We start from the raw sequence: 16,514 nt of genomic DNA, 5'->3' as shown, positions 1-16,514 counted from the left end.
TTTAAAAAAAAAACATTTTTCTCTATTTTTTTATAAAAAAAAAATTTACATTTTTCCCATCAAAGGAATTTATTAATTCAAATGATTCAAATGCAAATACACTCAAATAACCATTCAATATATAATATTATCATTCAAGTAATCATTCAAATGTCTTAAATACATAGATATCATTCAAAAGTCTTAAATGCCAAAGTCTTAAAATAATATCCAACTATCTAATTGTCAAAACATTAGTCATAGCCCAACAACATTAGAGTCTTAAAATTAAAAATACCAGATTGATTTTAGGTCATGAGACTACTAAAATAACACAATCAGACAAGTTTTTTTATATGGGTTTAACGGGCCAACTTGGGTTGAACCTATTTGACCCGAATCTGTGGTGAGCCGAGTTGACCCATCGGATTTAGCTCACTTTGAAACCTCTAATCTGAACTCAAAAAGGCACGTGATAAGGAGGGAGTTAGCTAGGTGTGTCTCCCTCTTTCAGGCATCCTAAGATCAATACATGATTATTAAATACCACACACCTCTCGAAGGACTTTGTTGAAATCAATTGCTTGGAAGAATTGAAATAGGAACATACCTTGTTCAACCTCTTTTATTGCTATCTCTCTCCCTGCCCATCATATCCTCGCCATTCTATCCTTCATCACATTGGTTTTGATAGTTCGTTCCATGAGGAATCTCCCTACCAAACATAATGAAACATTGGCTTGATTCTCTAATTCCTCCTTTACATGGAAGATCAAACCATTTTCCTCCTCCTCTACCAGCGACAACTTCTCCAATGACTCCATCCCAAACCTTCCTTTTGCACTACTAGCACCCAAGAGACTCTCATAAGACAAAACCATAACTCTCATGGCAGAGAGAAAACAAAACTCTCACAAAGGAGATAAAACTAATTTTGTGAAAGAACTAATTAAGAATGCATAAAAATTAAACTTATATAAATACTAATGGTTATACATCATAAATTCCCCCAATCAAATTTTATAGCAATTATATAGTCCAATCAAAATGCACTTCCTTACAAATGGGTACATATACAATAGTTATAAATTGCACCATTCATATAGTTATCCATGTGAATGCTACGTGGTAGCCAGTTCCTTAAAACTTTCATCCTAATCAATGACCAACTAACATGGACCAACTTCTCAAAAACTCATATTGGGTTGTCTTTTGCTCCCTTTTTTCCTGACAAAATCAGATTGAAGTTTTATCATGCTTTCTCCATCTATGAAGCACGAATACCTCTCTTGAAGTGTAGTCGTGTTGGACACGTTTTTGACATCGACACCCTTGGACACATGTTCGACACTTGTCTGACACTTCTTATCAGGTGTTTGATTCAAAGATTATTTTGTTGGCTTGAACACTTAAGTCGTCACCTTTGCACAATTGGTACACTTGAAAAAACATAAAAGGTTGGTTTAAAAAGATGAGTATACTATCAATTTAGATATTTTGTTATATGTTACTCATATTTCATTTAATTAGAAGCTATATGTTTGTGTGTGTATGAGATGTCCTATATTTTAAACATTAACCATATAGAAATATCTATATCTGGATGGTATCCGGTGTCCATGTCAGAATCCATGCTTCCCCACACGTACGTTGATTATTCAAAACCAACTTGAAAACTGCTCAAGCAAGAACAACAGGCTGCAATGGATGAGAGCATCTTTACCGCAGGGTCTTCTTCCTAGATCTTGGTGTGGAAGATTCATTCTTTGAAGATCCCTCACTATAAAGAAATGGAAGATCTCCATGTTGGAAGATCAGTTCCTCCACAAGAACCGTGAAAATCCCAAAAGTATCATTAAAAAAATCATTTTTCTCAGATTAATAGATTTTAGAGGTAAAATAAACACCCAATTTTGCATAATGAATGAGATGAAAAGAAGGATGAATGTCAAGCAAAAATTACAGATTAAAACCAAAAATAGTGATAAAAACTCCATTCGTTGATGAATGACCATTCGGCATGGCCACTCCAATCATTGTTGTCGTCGTGTGCGAATGTCCTCCACCACTCTGTGTGAAGGAGAATGGGGGAGGGGAAGGGGAAGGGAATAAGAAAATTTAAAGGGAAAGGGAAGGGGCAGAGGGGAAGGGGGAAAGGGCGAAAGGAAGGGAAGGAGGGGAAGGGTAAGGCTGAAGGCTCGCAGAGATTGAGGAAAAAAATTAATCTGAGGGTGAGGGTGAAGAGAAAAAAAAATTAAAAAAATGAACGTTGCGTAACTTTGAAAATTGAGCGTTGCCTTTCAAAATGCCTGAAAAATTACTGTTGCCTTTCAATTAGTAGGCAACCAGTATTGTTGGTAATTTTTTCAATTTATTTACAGTAGAGTATGTTTTTTATTGTTTAAAAAAATTCAAATATTTTGCAACCTATAAATTGAGCACACATACTGTACATATTTTGCACACCAATTCTCTTTATCATTCTTTATTTCTCAATCTCTTATTTGTAATCTCAATCTCTTGCTTTAGTTTTATTCTTAATGGATCCAAATCAGTATAATTGGGCTAGAAAACATCACACTAGTGGAATGAAGAGAACATTCTACAAAAAAGAACTCGCAAGTTTTCTTTTCTATTGAAGAGGATACACATCTTGTTGGTTCGTGGCTTAATGTCTCAATGGATCCAATTGTTGATGATGATCAAGCAAGAGACTACGCAAAAGAGCAGTGAATCAACTGAAATCACGATGGCAAAAAATTAATCTGGGTATGCAAAAGTTCTAGGGTCATTACAAACAAGTGGTATCATTGAAGAAAAGTGGTTGCATGAATAATGATGTCATGCTTCATGCTTCATGCATATGCCATTTGGAAGGAAAACGAAGGAAGACATTTTGGTTTGGAGCATGGTTGGCGACTACTAAAAGATCAATCGAAATGGTTAGACCACTTTACTGACAATGGCTTTAAAAGGATGAAGATTTTCGCATATGGGGCGTATTCATTGTTATCTAATCCAGAAACACCGGTAGAAGATTTTGAAGCTGGCACACAATCTCGAATTGTTCGTCCAATGGGTCAAAAGGCAACCAAAAGGAAGAGCAAGGGGAAATGAGTAGGAACATCTATCAATCCCATGGACTTGACTGGTGTGGAGGAAGTAATGAGGGAAATAAATGTTTTCAATGCCAGACTAGCAGACTTAAGGGTGAAAGAATTGGAAAAAGAGTACTACGACGTTCTAATGAAGGACACATCTACAATGTTCGAAAGTCAACTCTAAAACAAACAAGTCTTTTGTAAAATAATTAGGCGTAAACTAGGTATGTAATATTAATTTTTTAGGTAGTTTTAATTTGTTCAATTTTTTTCTTTGTGAAACTTGACCGTTATAAAAGTAGCCATTATAAAACTAGTCGTTATGAAATTAGTCATTGCATACGTAGCCGTTGTAAAAATAGTTGTTGTATAATTTGCTATTTAATTGTTCAATTATCATTTGTTCTTGTACATCTTCTCCAAACAATCTTCTTCTTTCACTCATTTATGCAATCAATCATTCATACAATGGATCCAAATAATGACTTCGACAGAGTTTGGAAACAAATTGTTTATGAAACATTTGACGACAATAGTGATAAACAAATCTTGAGATACTCACGTGTGGTGCAACAACAGTCAATGCAAATGGCTTAGAAGAGTGATTAATCGCAATCGTGAAGATGGACATTTACGATTGATGAATGACTACTCAAAAAATTCAATATACACAGAGACTTAATTCTGACGTAGGTTTCGAATGCGACGACAATTGTTCATTCGAATTGTCAACGCTCTTGGTAATCATGATGAATATTCCCAAATGAGACCTAATATTGTTGGTAGAATAGGTCTCTCACAATTGCAGAAGTGAACTGCAACTATTCATATACTGGCATACGGATCACCTACTGATTGTGTGGATGAGTACGTTAGAATTGGCGAATGCACTGCAACTCAATGCTTACAAAAATTTGTAAGGAATGTCAATGAGATATTTGGACAAGAGTACTTGAGAAGAGCCAACAACAATGACAATAATCACCTACTACAAATTGGAGATGCACAAGAGTTTCCCGATATGTTAGGTTCTATAGATTGCATGCATTGGGAGTGAAAAAAAATTGTCCCATTGCATGATAGAGCCAATATTGTAGAGGTGATTATTGCAAACCCACAATAATACTTGAAGCTGTCACTTCACAAGACTTGTGGATTTGGCATGCATATTTTGGAGTTACAGGTTCAAACGATTACATTAATGTGTTAAACCAATCGTCTATGTTTGATGACGTTTTGCAAGGTCGAGCTCCTCTAGTACAATTTACAATTAATGGAACTCCATAGAATACAAGGTACTATCTTGCAGATGGTATTTATCTTGATTGGGCCACATTTGTGAAGACCATACCAATGCCACAAGGTCCCAGAAGAAAATTATTTGTAAAATGTCAAGAAGCAGCAAGAAAAGATGTGGAACGAGTATTTGGTGTACTTAAATCTCGATTCACAATTATATGTCGTTCATCGTGTGCTGGGAACACGGATACAATGAATGACATAATGCTGGCATGCATTATATTGCATAACATGATTGTCGAATATGAATGAGATACATTTAGTGGTAATGTTGATGTTGATTATGATCACGTAGACAATGACATTTTAAATGTTGAAGTATCTCGTGATGCTCCTTCTGACTGCTACATACTTACAAACAAGACGCGTTATGCATGCAAGGAAAATTCATCAACAACATCAAGCAAATTTGGTGGAACATATTTGGGAACGTTATCGTCACAATAATAATGAAATTTAATTTTTCTTTGCCATTAATGTGTTGGATTTTTTTATTATCAAATTTATGTATTTTTTTCATTTATTTAACATTTAGTCATAAATAAAAATTAAATTTATGCTCATTTTTCTATTTCTTAATATTATAAATTTTTTCCTTACATCTTTTTATTAAATTTAATTGCTTAATTAATTATGTTTAATTTAATAAATATTCCAATAAAATATTTAAAAATAGAGTTTATGTGGGACTTATTAAAACTTATCTAAGATCCAAAAATGAAACCTATCACTAAAAGAAAAAACAAAAAATCTTCAATCTTATATAATACTATATGATCTAAAAAAAATAATCTAAAATCTTAATTTAAAATCTGTCAATAAAGATGGTCTCATGACGTATTCGAGATGGTTCCTTTTTGATTTAAAAGACTACTCAAATACGTTTTAGGACCCATAAACCTAGCATGGGCCGGTGGCGTATGCCTCTATAAAAAGGATCATATCATAGGATAAAACCATATCTAATTGGGGCAATCCGTTTGTCTTTGTTTACTTTATTGGTTATCACTTTCTATGTTTTTATAATAAGCTTTATTTCTTTGAACCTTTGGTTGAGATGGAGAAAGAGGAGCGTCTACATATGTGGACTCCACCACCATGGTGGGGCCCACTAGCAGCCCAAGTTTGCCGACCACAAGGCTTTGTCTTTTCCATAGTGCTTTAGTCTCCGCCTCCTAAACCTTACTTGCCACAGAGGAAAAAAAAATGAAAAGAAGAAAAGAAAAATCTTTTTCCCTGTCTCACGGACATAGCTCATGAGTCATGGGTTCCTACAATAACTATTTTTTAATGAACATGTTTTTCTTTCACATAGGATTATTATTAGGAATGATAAAGCACATATTTAGCAGGTTCAAAATACAGTACTACCCCTGTGTTCATTTTGTGATTGTGAAAAAAATTGTATTGACGTCTGAATTTTGAAACAAATATGATTGGTTATTATTTTCTTTTCAAATTCAATATTAAATTTTGACATAAAGGGAATTTTTTTTAACGAATTTGATGATTGATTTATTGTTATTCTTTTTTGGAGTACCATAGTGATGATTCAGTCTAGTGTTCTTAGGCTAGACTTTGTATTTTTTTTTTTTAAATAACGATTTCTTTTGTGTGTTGTGTATGAGAGAGTGATTTTTTTTTTTTTAAAGTAAGCCTTCAAAATTTTAACTCAAATGCAAAAATTAAAACTATTTATACAGTATCCTTGACATCTTTTCTGGTACATAGTGCCCGATTCGCATTAGAATAAAAATAGATAGAATTAACTGTAAAAAATAAAAAAGTGAAAAAGAAAAAATATTAAATATGTTTTCCGTTAAAAAGTACAAAAAAATTGGTATTATAACGACAATACAAATTGCTATACTTGTTTAGAAAAACAAATACAGCAAGTGTACTGAAAATATCATATTTTATTTTATTACTCGAAAGAAAATGACGTAAAAATAGCATGATATGAAATTATGAATTATGTATAAATATCGCTGCAGCTACTAAAAAGTGTAATACAGCAACAGATGTATATAGTTTGTCGGTAACCTAAGAAATTATGGATCGAGCCCATGGAGGGTATTTTGCAAATTGCAACGTTCTTATTTTCATTATAATCACAAAGGAAGTGGGATCAATTTACATTGATATTTTATTATTTATTTTCTTAAAATTTAATGAATAATATTAAGAACTTATTATAATCATTAAATTTTAAGAAAATAAATAATAAAAATAAAAAATATTGATAAAAGTTGCTCATTTCTAATAATAATAAGCAAAAAAATATTTGGGGTCCTTATATAAAACTTAAAAAATAGTGATTTTGTCTTTAAAAATTTTTGTATTAATTTATTCCTTCTAAAAATAAAACATATTTTATCTAATCCTCAATTAATAGATGATAATTTGATGTGTGACTAACACATATACACGTCTAATTTGATTACAAATAAATTAAACAACTTGTGACGACTAACTCTTCACAAATCCTTTAAACAAATAAAATAATTTTTTACTGCTAAAACTTTTAATAAATTATAATTTTTCGTCTGTTATTTTCTCACACTTTTCGGTGAGATTAGAGAAAAGGATGAAACAACAATGAGTTATGATAATATTTTTTGAATGTACTTGAAAAGATAAAAAGAAAAAATAATTAAGTTCATTAATCATGTCAGAGATTTGTTTAAGTTACCACCATTGAAGACTAGAAAAAATATATTATATTTTTACAGTAACTAAATAATAATAATAAAAAAGAATTTGAAAGCTTTATGCTAACTAACTAAATGAAATTACAATCACCTAAAAATTCAAGCATGTATTTAGTTTTTTTGACCCCTTTTTAAATATCGTGGCTTAAGTCATCTCTGGCCTTTTCTTTCGTTGTTAACATTAAATACTTAAAACAAGAGTCATTGCTGAAATGGAAATTTAATTGTTTAGTGAAACAAAAGCTTAACTGTTAAGGAAAATATATGTTGAAACACACACGTGCAATTCATGAATAGTGAAGTTTTTCCCATCCCAAAGTTGATTTTATTGATTTTATTGAGCTAACAGATATACTATCTGCCAACTACTTTTTCTCTCTACTCAAACATACTGTAAACTCTTCCCAACACTAACCGACGGAATGCCCTTTATTTAGAGCTTTCGATCAATTCTATTTGATAAATATGGGAGTCTTCAAAATGGAATCAAATCAAATACAAAACAGAAAACTAAACCAAAAATCCTAAGTGGATGATTTGGTTTTCTATTTTTCAAATCGTGTGGTTTGGCGGTTTGACATAAGAAAATCAAACTAAATCAAATTGTACTGCGATATTTTTAAAAATTATTGTTTTAATTAGTGTTTTATTATTGAATAACTACTTTCATGGTTGGAACTAAATATTATGAATGTTATTTTATTATTTTTTTTCTTTAGTTTGCTGATTGTAAATTGGAAGCAAGTATTATATTTTGTTTTTACTTTTAAGTTGAATGATTTATTATTTAAATTTAATGATTATTTTTAAGTTGAATAATGATTATTCAAGTATTATTTAACTTAAAAAATAATTATTGGTTTACTTTAAGTTTAATTGTTGTCCATTTATATAATTGATTGCTGAATAAGTTATAATTCAAGTTTCGTCCAATTAATAATAAGTTTCTTAAGCATTTTTTAATAATTATTATTGGAATGTTCAAATCACAAAAATTGAAACAAACCAAACCACAAAAAATTGATTTGGTTCGGTTTGAATCTTATAAATACTTTTAACCGAACCAACCATACCATACTTAATTTTCTTATTTGATTCAGATTAATTTTAAATCAAGATCACAAATACTTCTAAAATCACTTACTATTTTCATAAGAGTTATTTTAATTCTGTTTATGAAGTACCACTATAAAGCAATTGATTGAAAAAAATAAACCATACTAGTTTTTCCTGGAATCAGATGAGTTTCCTTAATAGAGCCAAATTCACATTAATCAAAAGTGTACTAAACTAAAGCAAGTAGTCCATTTTGCATCTTGTACTCATCTCTTCACCTGCACAAGGCCACAAGGTTTTCCTTATCCAAAAAGGAAGGGGTAATTTGGTCATTTGGAGAAAGATGAGTTAAGGGATCAAATTAGCAACAATTTTATGCTTAAAAATTGAAAGAAAAAATTGATTATGCACTAACATTATAAAATAGTTTTATATAATTATTTAATCATAATTAATTATGATAAATTTATTAATTTTTATAATAATTATCTTAAAAATCATATAAATAATAATTTGTTATTGAATGATCATTAATTCATCAGCCAATTAAGAACTCCCATATTTCAAAAATACTAATAATTCATGTGAGAAAATGCTCAAGCATAAAAGGGCCCCAACAAAACCACCTGTTAGTGCTGGTCAGCATCAAACACTTATCTAAGGCAAATTCAAAAATCATCATCTGCCAAACAATAGTTGAGAATAAACAAAAAGAAAAACCCACACCAAACCAAACCAAGAGGGGAGAATCTCTCTCTGGTTGTTTGGGTTTGAAGTCTCCCTTCCTTCCTTCCTCTCTCTCTCCTTTTCTTTCCTCTATGAACTTCCTCACCAGAAAAACAAAACCACCACAAGGTTTCTTTTCTTCCTGGGCTTGAACTCCACAAAGCCAAGGAAGGAAAACAAACCAAACCAAACATATTCCTTATTTCCCACTTGTTCAACCTGTGGTTTATTTATCCTTGGAATATGGTTCAAAGAAAAGTGCCTAGCAAGCTTGGTATCCAAGCTGAACATGTTAAATCAGACAAGAGGTTGTCAAACCTGAAGCTACTATCTTCATCTCATCACCAAGATGGAAAAAATAGAGGGGCTGATATGAAGAAGAAAATGAAAAAATCAAGGTCAATAAAGCTTTCCGATCTTGAGGCTCTTCAATCATCATCATCATCATCACCTTCAAGGAGAAGCTTGTCTCTTCACACTCCAACAACTACAACATCAGCATCACCACAGAAGCAACAACCTTTGTTCAGAACTGTTGATGGTTCACCAAATTACATGAAGCCAACAAGCAGTTCACATGCAAAAAAGGAGCTTTTCCTGGTAAGCCAAAGGAACACTCAACCTGGTTCTGATTTTAAGAATCTTCCTAGAAAAATTTCCAGTGATTCCAAAGCTGCATGTGTTAAGAAACCTGCAAAAGCCTTGACAAGAACATCTAATAGTTTGAGTTTGGTGAGAACATTGACCAAAACCACTAGTTTCAAGGCTTCTAGAGCTTGTTCTAGAAAATCCACCAGGGCTGTTATGTGTGCTGCACCACAGAGAGCTACATGTTCTTCAACTTTGAAGGACTCAAAGTTCCCTGCATACCTCATGCTTAGCTCTGGGGGAACTCAGTCAGAGGGAACTTCAGCCATGAAGGTTTGCCCTTACACATATTGTTCTCTTAATGGTCATCACCATGCTGATTTGCCACCGTTGAAGAGCTTCGTGTCCGCGAGAAGGCACCTTTTGAAGACGCAGAAGCGTGTGAAGCTTGAAGCTCTCAGCCCTCGGAGACTGAAGGTTCCCCTTGAGACACAGAAGGAGGACTCTGATGTTGAGCCGAATGTCTTTGATGCAAAACCTGCTTGTGATGAAATTGGCATTGATATTTTCATTGAAATCTATGCCAATGAAAAGGATGCAAAACCAACAGCAGCAGAAGGAATGGGGAGAATAAATTTTCTCAAAGAGATTGAGGATCATGAAGATAATAGCAAGTCAACAATTGAGGATAATTGCATAGCAGCAAGTGAGGAGGGTGTCATGCAAATCACTACTCCAAGAAGTATTGGTAATTGTATTCCTTCTCCCTCTATATCTGAGATTGATCTTGAGGAGGATTTGAAAAAATCCTTAGATGATGCTGAAATTGGAATAGATGCCACCAAAGAAAGATTTCTCCAAGAACAAAAAGAAGGAGATTCAGATGAAGATCACCAATCTATTGTCTGGTCTCATGAAGAAATGAGCATTGGAAGTTACTGCAGTGATGGGGAACAAGACATAGCGGATGTTGACATGTATAATTCTGATTCCAAAACCTATGACATGGAGTGGGAGGAGGAGCGGTTGCACGAATTCGAACAAGATGAGGATGCTGATTCTTCTGTGTACACAGAGGAGGACAACTCAAAAGTTGAGTCCTCATCAGGGAGTTCTCATGATGTATCAGTGACATGGTTAGATGATATCCTTGGTGGCTATTATGAGGACTTTCTTGTTGATGAAACACACAAAGAAGCAAATTCAGAAGAAAGAACCTACTTTGAAGAACAACCTAGTGGCACTAGTTCTTCTGTCCTTGAAGACACAAATGGAAGCACTGAAACTCAAGAAAACCTGACGAATACACAAGATAATGGTGGAGAAGATGAAAAACATAAGGATGATGATGAGGCCAGTTGCAACACAAAGCCACTTGATGAAGAGACAATTGACAACACTCAATGTCAGAAGATGAGTGGAACTTGCAAAATTGAAGAGACAAATGAAAATGGATACTCAATCAGTCTAGAGAACAATGATGAGAGCAACAAAGGGGAGAGCCAAATTGAGTTGGAGGATGTGTCTGAAAAAGAAAGTAACATAGCTTCTCAAGATCAAGATTTGTTGGACAAAGACCAAGGCAAAGCTAAAAGGTTCCAGCAAAACACAAGTTGCATAGATGGTAAAGAGGAAAACACATGCAAAAATTGGAAAGATGGTATTAGGAGAAAGAAGGGTGTTGAAGATGATGATGATGAAATGAGAAAGTTCAACCCAAAAGAGCCAAATTTTCTGTCATTGGTTCCTGAGCCAGGACAAAAGAAGGTTGACCTGAGGCATCAAATGATGGATGAGAGAAAGAACTCAGAGGATTGGATGCTTGATTGTGCACTAAGACAAGTTGTGACAAAGCTTGCACCAGCTAGGAAGAAGAAAGTGGCACTTCTAGTTGAAGCCTTTGAAATGGTATTGCCAGCAGCAGCACCAAAATGTGAAACCAGTGTGAGAAACAACAATTCTTCAGCATTTGGTCATTCAGGAAGAATTCAAGCTTGTAGCTGATGGATGCTGCTGAGGTAAAAAAATTCAACAGATAACCTTTTTCTTAATTCTTTCTAAGCTTCTCATTATATTTTTCAACATTTTTATTAAGTTTCTTGACATGGTAACTTACAGAAGCTTAAGATATAATTTCTTGGGTGTTCATCTGGCAATGAATTCCTTATGTTATTTTTAGTAGTGATAAATTTTTAATTTTATATGAAAGTTTAATTTTAAGGGTTTTTATATTTACATGCATCACTAGGAATGCCTACGTTATTTTGATTCACTTTTTGAATTTATTTTGATGTTTTTTCTCTCAATTTTAAATATCTCATGCATTTAATTTATTCTCGTAATCAAATAACTAGGTTGTTTTCTTATCTTATCATTAAAACTTAAAAGGAATGCTTTCGAATATGATTAATAAAATTGTTTTTCTTTATTTGTGAAGCTGTTTGTTATCTTTAAGCATGAATACAAGATTAGTACATGAAGTCTCAGTGATAACAAACAATTTTACTCTTGAACAAAAACAATAATTTTTTTGTTTAAATATTTATTTATTTATTTTAATTATATAAATTTTAAAAATAACATAATTATCTCTAAAAAAACATAAATAAAAATATGCTGTTAAAAAAACTATTATGATTAAAAATAACCCTTAAATATGTGTTTGCTTCCTGTATATTTACGTTTTTTTTTATAATTTTTGTCTCTGCAAGTGTTTTTATTTATTTTTAATGCTTGTAAGTTTGTATTTTTTTTAAAATTTTAGTTATGATAATTTTTTATTCTCGTAAGTTTATGTTTTTTCAATTTTAGTCCTTTTAAGATTTTAATATTTTTATTTTTAATCCTTAGAAATTTGTTCTAATAGGTACCAAAATTGAAAAAAATTAAATTTATAGGAACTAAATTTTTTTTAATAAAAAGACTGATAGAGACTAAACTGAAGAAAAAAAGCCTTACATGTAACAAAAACTTTCTAATATCTATGCCTCGCAAATACTTTAAATTATTTCATATGCCACTAAACCCTAGAAACTTTCTAATAAGTATCTCACGTTATTTATTAAGCTATTAACCATAAAGTTATATGGAGACTCATTTAACAAAAATTTGTTGTCTCCTTTTTCTTTTTTTGGTTAAGTAATTAGATAGAAGGTGCAACCAGCAATTACGTGGAAGTGTTATCTTGCACGGGAAGCATAACCAAACATCCAAAGAGTAATGTGCATGCATGCCCATCACAGAAAGTAATTTGGTTGGGCATCTCCACCTATCTGAAACATGGATAAACTAATGAGCTTCAAGATTTAAGGGACTTGTAATCGTTATACGAAGAGTGTGAAACTCCAGAAAGGGAATTTGTGGTCGGTATTTAGCTGTATGGGTTTAAATTTGCTTTAGAAAAATGTTTAGAGAACTTTAATTGTGTGTTTACTTTGGTATGTTTGTATTTGACTCACTAATATATTTGTGTTATGAAGGTTATCCATGCCTCCGGATTCTGTTAACTTGCTAGTTTGTACATTGCAGAAGGAAGGATATATAATAATTATGGATTATGTAATTTTCTTTTTTCTTTCATCATAGGGAATTTTCATCTTTATATATATAAAAGTAGAAAAGTAGAAGTGAAGGTAAATTGGTAATTCAACTTTTCTGCCTAAACTAAGCCTATTAATGTCATTATATAATTCATTAATTATAGAATGTAAATCTTATGAATTAATTGTTTTTATATTTTTCTAAAAACCTTTCTTCTTCTCCTCTTATTTAAACAGTTGTATCTCTTCTTCTGAATATAGTTTTTTTTTTCCTCTTTGTTCTCCTTATGAGAAGTTGAGAACACAAGTAGCTTCCATTTTTTTTTTTTTTTTACCTTTGATATCTGACTACCATCGCATAATGTAATATATTTATTTCTGTATTATGAGTACGAAAAATGAGTTATCTTTGTGAGGTAAAAATTTGGATAAATAGTTATTTTTGTCCCTCAATGTAGAATTTGTTGACTAACGCGCCAAAAATGAAAATATAAAATTTAGTCCCTGAAAGTGTAAAAAGTGTAATAAACATATCCGACCGTTAACTTTCATTTGTCACCATTAATAAAATAACCTACATGACACGAAGGGACAAATTTGTCACTGAAATAATTGCCAATATGGATTGTCAGCATATGAACATATTTGTCATAATATTTTTTTGACTTTTCTTCTTCTCACTTTGCTGACAAATACGTCTATGAAAGATAAAAATACAAAATTAAAAAGTGCGACAAATATATCCAAACGTTAATAATAGATTGTGACTAATTATTATTATTATTATTATTATTATGTGTTTGTAATTTACTGCTCCTATTCGTTTAGTACTTATGCAATATATTTTTTAAATTGCCTTTTAATATATATTTTTATTATTTTGATTTCTTTGACAAACCTTAATTTTTTAAGAAAAAACTTTATCATATATCTTATAATTTTATCAAATTTCTACTAAATTTATTACTTTTAATCTTTAAAATTATTCCATATCTCAATTCCAACTTAAGTATCCTTATATTTAGATTGAAGATAATATGTCGAAAGTTTTGAGTAAAAAAAAAAAAAACACAACCGGTCATTGGACCAAATTTATTTATTTTAAAAAAATAATTTAATCAACTATTTTTTTTTAAAAAAAGTCTCACAAAATTTGAACTAGATAAAGCTAAAGTGGAATTATAAGTCTTTTCCTTAATCAATAAAATGTCTATATATACCTCAAATATGAAAGAATCCCTTGGGACGTAGAATTGTATCTCTCGTTGATTTAGGGGCCATAGCGACCATGCATTCCATTTGACATACTATGATATGTAATAAAAATTAATAACTAATTGAAGAAACAAAAAATTTCAAGAAATAAAAGGCTTTAATTTTTTTAAATATAACTCAATTTTTTTATATCATAAAACTAAAGAAATTTATTTTATTTTTGAAAATAAGTAGTTATATTGATTAATTAAAAGACTAATTAATAATTTGATAGATGGATAAATAGATAGATAATAAAAATATAAGAGTTCAAATCTTAAGTTGTATTTTACTATTTTTTTAATCCTTTTTTGCCTAACTTCTCTTGTCGTATTTTTTATACTTTCGGGACTAAATTTTACATTTTCATCTTTCAGGGACGCATTTGTCAGTGCAATGGGAAGATGAAAAGTCAAAAAAATATTATGACAAATATGTCCCCCTGTTGACAATTATTTTAATGACAAATTTGTCCCTCCGTACTATTTTATTAACGGATGGAAGTTAACGGCTGAATATATTTGTCGCACTTTTTACACTTTCAGGGACTAAATTTTGTATTTTCATCTTTCAGGGACATATTTATCAGCAAATTACACATTGGGGAACAAAAATTGCTATTTATCCTACAAATTTTCTTTGCTTCGATATTCTTCCTCTCACTATTATAAAAAATATATAGTCTACATCGTTCAATTAACATCGATATGAAAATCAATATTAAAAAATACAACCGATGTTAGGTATAGTTGGTAATATTTGGTTAACATCACTTTTATTAAAAAAAAAAAGAGTAAATAGACATTTTGATCCCTGTCTTTGTAGTTATTTTGCATATTAGTCCCTATCCTATTGAAATGTAAAAAATAATCCCTATCTTTGCATAAGTGTTGCAAAATATCCTTGTCGTTAAATTCGAAGGTAACGCCATTAGTGAGGTGCATTGTTGGCAATTACAATGCCACGTAAACTATCCAAGGTGGCATACCCTCCTCTCTCTCCTTCTCTCTGCATCCCAGCTCCCTTGCCGATCTCCATCGTGCTTCCTCCCGTTGACGACCTCAGCTTCCACGACCTCAAAAAGCTCTTCTTCTCTGTCCCCACCACCACCCTCCTCCGCTCCACTGTCGTGCTCCACGCCACTGCCCTATTATAGTGTGTTTATTTCTTCGTTATCCTACTTTCTAATCCACGCCTCAACGTGGTTGAGCCAAAATCATAGATTGGTGTAAACGGAGAAATAAACACACCTTTGCCTTGCCTTGCCTTGTGGCTAAGTTGCAAACTTGCAATTATGATTATTGCCATCGATTGTAGCATTAGAGCAGACCTTTGGTTGGATCTAATTAATTATAGGGCTCGATCCCCGCTTGAATGAACATCAATTTTTAAGAGTAAATATTATTTTTTTACTGCTTTCCGTTTATATATATATATATATATATATATTTCCCTTCCGTTTATGCAAATAAATTTTTCAGGAAATTTTGAAAACAGGTTCGGAACTTAATAGCAAAGACAATCAATAAAGGAGGCTGATACTAGGTGTCTAAAGATAGAAAATAGGATACTAGCTAGACTATTGGACCTTCAAGCTATATGGAGTGAATACTTGATATTGAAGATCTTGCTACAAGCTCCACCCAGTTCCTTCCTCCGCCCTCATCGCCGCCTACGCTGCCAACCTTGCCATTTCCTCGATGCACTCAAGGTGTTTGACAAAATGCTCCAACCAAACGTCGCATCTCTAAATGTTGCACTTTCTGGCTTCTCTAAATGGTGTATCAGCAGAAGTGATGGAAGATTTTGCAGAAGCTTTGAAGTGGAAGGAAGATGGAAGAAAGAAGAGGTTCGAGGAGATTGGTAAAGAGGATATACATTTGAACTAAGGCTTGCCACATGGTTTGCTGACATGGACTCAGATTTTCCATGTTATGGACTAAGACTTGCCACATAGACATTTGACTAAGAGGAAATTAGATTTTAACCGTAGGGACTTATTTGCATAACAAATGTAAAGATGAGGATTATTTTTTTCATTTCAATAGGATAGAGACTAATATACAAAATGACTACAAAGATAGGGACCAAAATGCCTATTTACTAAAAATAAAAGAGAACAATGTCATGAACTTTCTAAAACTCTTGTTCTCTCCTTATCTTGTACCAAAGCTGCTCTCTACTGACTCCAAGCCACAAACACCAAGCTCACAACACCATACTCTTAAGCCTCAACGTCATCGCCCTAGGCACCACCTCCC

The 16,514-nt window shown here is 32.1% G+C and overlaps 1 protein-coding gene across 2 annotated transcripts; it reads left to right on the top strand.

Annotated features, from left to right (window-relative positions):
• Window positions 1-8,777: 8,777 nt before the first annotated feature.
• On the top strand, window positions 8,778-12,966 carry LOC102666498 (calmodulin binding protein PICBP). Of its 2 annotated transcripts, none has more exons than XM_006591096.4 (2): window positions 8,778-11,478; window positions 12,607-12,966. In XM_006591096.4, exon 1 carries the CDS (start codon window positions 9,116-9,118, stop codon window positions 11,462-11,464), a length of 2,349 nt encoding a protein of 782 aa, XP_006591159.1. In that variant the 5' UTR covers window positions 8,778-9,115; the 3' UTR covers window positions 11,465-11,478; window positions 12,607-12,966. The 2 variants fall into 2 exon arrangements, with proteins under 2 accessions (XP_006591159.1, XP_006591158.1); XM_006591095.4 differs by having other exon boundaries at window positions 8,784-11,478; window positions 12,600-12,966.
• Window positions 12,967-16,514: the final 3,548 nt, after the last annotated feature.

The sequence above is a fragment of the Glycine max genome, chromosome 11 (genome assembly GCF_000004515.6).
Source record: "Glycine max cultivar Williams 82 chromosome 11, Glycine_max_v4.0, whole genome shotgun sequence".
NCBI lineage: Eukaryota > Viridiplantae > Streptophyta > Magnoliopsida > Fabales > Fabaceae > Glycine > Glycine max.
The sequence above is the reverse complement of the archived record's forward strand: the minus strand, read 5'-3'. Positions and strand labels throughout refer to the sequence as shown.